General features: G+C 47.3%; 1 protein-coding gene across 1 annotated transcript in view; it reads right to left on the minus strand.

Annotated features, from left to right (window-relative positions):
• The window catches only part of LOC140583961 (uncharacterized), a 524,353-nt gene extending 521,932 nt beyond the window's left edge, over positions 1-2,421 (minus strand). The window contains exon 1 of the mRNA XM_072707883.1: positions 2,256-2,421. Coding sequence (XP_072563984.1) covers positions 2,256-2,421 — 166 coding nt within the window. The remainder of the gene's footprint in view (positions 1-2,255) is intronic.
• Between the last annotated feature and the right edge of the window lie 3,579 nt (positions 2,422-6,000).

The raw sequence follows: 6,000 nt of genomic DNA on the forward strand, positions 1-6,000 counted from the left end.
CAGTGCGCTTCTCGACCCGATGGAAAATCTGCACAGCATAAGACACAATTGAGCCTAGCACAGGTTTAGCTGCCTTAGCTTTCAGGGAGAGAAAAGGGAGATGTTGCAGCTGATGCGGACGCGCCAGATTCTCCTCTATTGGAAACCAGGAAGGCGGTGATGGGGGAGGCTGAAGCCAGTGCCAGACCGAACGGAGAACAAAGGACCAGTGGTACCATTCATATTCCGGTAGAGCGAGACCCCCATCATCTCTAGAAAGAGTAAGAAAGGAGTACCTTATGCGAGGCTTGCGGGCATTCCAGAGAAAGGACGTTACTGTCGACCGGACATCTTTCAAAAAGTGGGAAGGGGGCGGCAAAGGAAGCATAGCACTTAAGAAATTTAAGCGGGGCAAAAAAAAAATTTCCCAGAGGAAACTCCAATTAAGCCTGTCAAAGGCCTTCTCGGCATCCAATGAGAAAAGAGCAGTGGGAGGAGAGGAAGAATAATCATTTTTAACAATATGCAGAAGACGACGCATATTGTCGGCTGCGTAGCGAGCTGAAATAAAACCAGTCTGATCGGGATGTACAATCTTAGCTATCATTAACTGAAGGCGGCGAGCCAACACCTTAGCCAATAGCTTAACATCAGAGTTCATTAAAGATAGGGGACGGTAGCTGGAACAATCAGCAGAGTCTTTGCCCTGTTTTAAAAGCAAAGAGATTATCACAGAATTTAAAGCGGGGTGGAGCTGAGAGGAGCGTATGGCGGAGGACAGCATACGAAACAGAGGGGAGGCTAACTGTGCCCAGAAGGTGAGCAGCACCTCAGCTTGAATACCATCCATCCCAGGAGCTTTATTCTTAGAAAATGACTTAAGGGCCTCAGTGAGCTCACAAAATGTAATGGGGGCTTCCAGTAGTAAGGCATCCTGCTGAGCAAGTATAGGGAGAGAAGCCAGGGAAAAAGGCGAGTCCAGGGCTGTCTGAGATGGAGGGCTGTCGGATAAGTAGAGATCCTTATAGAAATCAAGAAAACGGTCATTAATTTCAGAAGGGTTGGTGGTTACAGCTCCATCCTTGAATTTTACACTTGAAAAGTGTCACACTGGCGGAGCCTAAGCGCCAACAACTTACCAGGCTTAGCTCCACTAGCGTAATACCGTGTCCTAGTGCGATGTACAAGAAATTCAGCCTTACGCAAAAGTAAACCATTGCGTTCGGCCCGCACCCTGGCGATACGAGCCTCATGCGCTTGGTCCAAATGCTGAGAACGCATGGACTCCAAACTATTCAAATGTGCCTCCAAATCAGTAATTCTCCGGCGTGTCGTACGCGCAAGGTGAGAAGTAAAAGAAATAGTGAAATCCCGAATGAAACCTTTTATAGCCATCCAGACATAGCCAGGGTCCTGCACAGACTCTTCATTCCATGATATAAACTCTTCTAGGTTCGCCGCCAACCGCTGTACAAATGCAGTGTTCTGCAAAAGGGAAAGGTTAAACCGCCAGCGAGGAGCCTTCGATATTAGAGATGGCAGGTAAAATCTGAGCTGAACGTGCCTATGGTCAGATAGTGAGGAAGATGCCATAGATGAGTCGAGACAGAAAGATGCTAAAGATTTAGATATAAAAAGGTAATCAATTCTAGACAGTGTGTTGTGGCGGAAGGAAAATAAAGAGAAATCCTTAGCAGAGGGGTTAAGAAGGCGAAATGAGTCCAGTAAATTAAGATCAGCTACGAGATTAGACAAGGCACGAGATGATGGTGGAGCACGCCGGCCAACCAGAGGAGGTGATTTATCTAAAACAGGGTCAAGAAAAGCATTAGCATCCATACCGATTAGCAATTCGTGGTTGGAAAAGGACAGAATTTTACTCGTTATAGTTTGGAAGAATGAGTTACTAAAAGGCGTAGGTGTGTAAAGTGAAAAGCAGGCCAGTTTTCTCCCAGCCAGCTCAAACAACACATAACAATACCTGCCACCATCATCACCCCCACTGCCCAGGATCTTAACTTTAAACGAACGGCGGATGAGTATATGACGCCACTCTGGCGGGAAGACGCGGAACTTAGGAGTCATTTGGAGTCCTTAGACTCCAAATGTGTCTCTTGCAAAAAAGCAATGTCCACCCTATTTCTAAACAAAATGTCTGTGACACTAGAGCGCTTCTGAGGGGTCGAAAGCGTCCTCACGTTCCAGGTAGCCATAACTAAGTTAGCCATCAGCAGCTATAAACTGGACTTGGCCTTGAAACAACTCAAAAGATTTACTGAGCTTTTGCTGCTCCACCTTCAGATCGCCGACATCAGCCCTCAGATCTGTAAAATTCCTCTGGAAGGAGGACGGCAGGTTTGTATGGAGAGACTCGATCTGCTCCTTAACAAACTCTTTTAACCTGCAAACATCCGAACTCAGCGCGTCAGCACTGCCCGCCATGTTGCCAGCGCTGACGCAACACGCCCGCACATGGTTTTGTGCTTTCTTCGCCGGACTTGCGGTCGAAGATTGAGGAGGTGTTCTGCGCCCAGAGTGATCCATAATAGCAGTAAAGTTATGCGGATGAGTTCAGCAAAGTAAACCAAAATAAAAGTGCCTGATAGACATTCAAAAAAACGGGAAACCGGCGGTAGGACTTGGGGAGCGAGACTAAAACGCCGCCATGCACCACTGAGCGTCACGTGGTCCCTCACCCCATGAAGGTTTTAAAAAAATGAGAGAAAAACAAAAAGCAAAAAAATAAACATTAAAACACGCCAAACAAAACAATAAACAGGACAGAGCTGCTGTAACTCGCTGCTGATGAGAGAAAAAAAACAAAAAACAAAAAAAAACAATAGTCGGTAGTGGCAGCCCTAACGTCAACAGTATAAACAGAGAGCACCAGTGATAAAACAATATAAATAAAATTAAAGTAATGGAAACAACATAGACAGACACAGCAACGGTACAGCATGAGGTAATAGTGGCAGTGTGAGGAAATGTTAGTGTCATGTCAGACAGTGTGTGAAGACGATGTCTTGGAAGCTGTGTGCCCGAGGAACTTGACCCTGTTGATCTGCTCCACACCATCCTCTGCGATGTAGCTAGGACTTTGGAGAGTCACCTGCTTGTCAAAGTCCAGGATCAGCTACTTGGTTTTGCTAACGTTGACGGTGAGGTTGTTATCTCGACAGCATCCTTCAGGATCTCTGACCTCCTCATCATCGTTGCAGATCAGACCAATGACGGTGGTGTCGTCAGCAGCTTCAAGATGGAGTTGGAGCGAAACTTGGTTATGCAGTCGTGGGTGAAGATGGAGTAGAGCAGGGGGCTCAGCACACTGCCCTGCGGGGTTGCCCGTGTTGGTGATGATGGAGGAAGAGTTCTTCCCACCAAAGCACACTTGTTGGGAGTCTGCCGGTGAGAAAGTCCAGAATCCAGTTACAGTACATGGTGAAGAGCTGACCCCAAGTTCAGGAGCTTAGCCGTGAGCCAGCATGGAATGATTCTGTTGAAGGCTCAGCTGTAGTCCACAAGCAGCAGCCTGATATAACAGATTTTATTGTCCAGGTGAGCCAGGTTGGTGTAGAGTGCCTGGAAATATTCCTGCAAAACACACAGAATACATTAAGAGTACCCATTTTTCCACAGGCCAACAGAGCAACTAACCCCAGAGGTTGACCAGGATTACACTACAGCTTTGGAGGACTATGTTCAGCCAGATCTGATATGCATACAAGACACATACTGAGGGGGTGTACCTGCGTTAATGTGGCTCTGACTGCTGGACTGCAGCAACACCCTGGCTTCCTCCATCTCTGAACCCTCTCACCCTCGCTGGCAGCACCTCGGGGCCTACAAATCCCAGCATTCAAGAGGTGAAAACACAGACCCAGAGGGAAATTGGGAATAGCCTGTTAAATGAGGCAGAAGCAAAAACATCCTTTGACTGTGCTCTTTATTCGTGTCTGTATAAATCTCACCGAGTGGAACTTTACAGATTAAATACTGGCTGAGAATGTAAATGTAAACGCTGATAAGGAGTCAGGAACATAAAGTGCTCATGTAGTGCACACCTGGGTCCAGAGGGCACTTGTTCAGGTGGAAAACTGAACAGGCATCCTTCATGCTAAATCACAGCCGGTGCTGCTCAAGATGATGGACACTGTGGGGAAAGAGATTTGAATGAAAAGACACACAAGAGTAACAGTGCAGACTGTGAATGAGTCTTTGGTCACGTCTCCCCAGCTCATGCCTGTGCCAGGCTCCATACTGACCCTAAAACTGTCTTTACACACAGGAAACTCACAAACTCAACACAATATGATCCTTACCTTGCCTGGGGAGTTTCACCTGGTTACTGAGATGCCAGGCAGCACAGACAGTCTTACCAGCAACAGATCCGCTATTAAGGGGTGCGAAGCATCTGCTGCCAGCACATGGCTTTACGTCTGTCAGCTGCATTTGTGCTGCTCCTCCCTCCTATAAAGCAAACGGTATAGAGATTGTGCAGAGTGAGGGACTTAGGGAGTAATACAGAAGAATAAAAGCTGAATCCCGTATCCAGGCGAGATGCGTGGCTGAGAGGCTGATGAACGTTTCAAACTCTTACCTCCACCGTACTGACAGCTGTTGTGCTGCTGTGGCGTCATGGCATCAAAAGTCTGTTTCTCCAGGCAAGAAAACAACCAAGACCAACCTTAATTATCTAAAGACTTTGAAGACTGATATAAATGGTAAATACGAGACGTGAGTACCACCCAACACTACCTGGTACTTACTGAATACTAAGTCATGCAGAAATGTAACCTAAAGTTATAATTATGGGGACACGTGCCCGTCCGCTGCAGGTGTACTAAACTCTTTCATACTTAAAGAACGCTTACAGTTATTACTTTATAAGGACTCATAAAACTGCAGTAAATTTATGGAATATATACTGCAGCAACTACTTTTTGGTCATTTATTAAGTAACTGACTAATATTTTCCTGCGGGATCTTCTAATTATGTTGAAATAAAAATGTAACTTACAGCGTAAAAACATGGAATCCAGTCAGAAGCGCATGGGCCTCTTGTGCGGTGGAGGAGAACTTGAGCCGCTGGTGTCGTCGGGCTCGGCCTTGCGCTTCCTCTGACTGGTGCCAGCGGGCCTCTGAGGAGGCCTCTCCTCCTGCCTCATGCCCCATGTTCGCAGAGAACTGCTCACATGCACGGGGACATGCACGGACATGACCACGGTGTGGTCATCGCCGTAGTCCGTAATGCCCCAGAGTCCCTCGGGGATGCTGAGCTCATCCAGCTTCCATAGGTAGTTGCGGCCTTCGATCTCAAGCTGCTGCCACGTGCTGTTAGGGCCCACAGGGATCCAGAAGGTGGAGCTGGAGGGCTCAGCATGTTCTGGCTCAATCTGACTTCCAGGTTGAGTGTCAGAAGCCACAGATAAGGATGGAGATGAGGGCTCATCTTCACCCCAGGCCAAGGGGAGAGCCTCAGGAAGCCCATTAGCATCCTCAGTCGTGGATGCTGGAGCTGCAGGGGAAGCCTCCCTTCTAGAGCTGGGTGATGGCAGCTCCTGTCCGTAATGGTCATCCTCCTCAGCTGGTGATTCTCCATCCCCATGCTGGACACCAGTCTCTGTACCATGATGTACCACTTGCAGCCGTGCAGTTGCTACGTGCAATAGGCTGGGATCCAACTCCTCCCCAGTGAGCCGCCAATAAAATGAAGGGACACTGAGGGCCAGAGACTGCAAGTTCTCCATGGTCAGTGGGCTCCTCTCGAAGTTCACGACCAGAATGGAGATGAACTTGTCCTCCACAAACTCATGAACTGGGACAAAATGGAACACAGAGAGATATATAAGAACATGACAATAACTGGATAAATACTCTACTACAAAATCAGTTTAAAATGAGTCCATGGGCTTCAGATTGTCAGATAAATGAAATAATGTGAATTACCGATAAAGCTAAGAAAGCTAAACCAGAAGACAAGATCCATGCATACGCTTACTCTCACACATATCCAAATGAATA

This window comes from Paramormyrops kingsleyae, unplaced genomic scaffold (genome assembly GCF_048594095.1).
Source record: "Paramormyrops kingsleyae isolate MSU_618 unplaced genomic scaffold, PKINGS_0.4 ups27, whole genome shotgun sequence".
NCBI classification, from domain to species: Eukaryota; Metazoa; Chordata; class Actinopteri; order Osteoglossiformes; family Mormyridae; genus Paramormyrops; species Paramormyrops kingsleyae.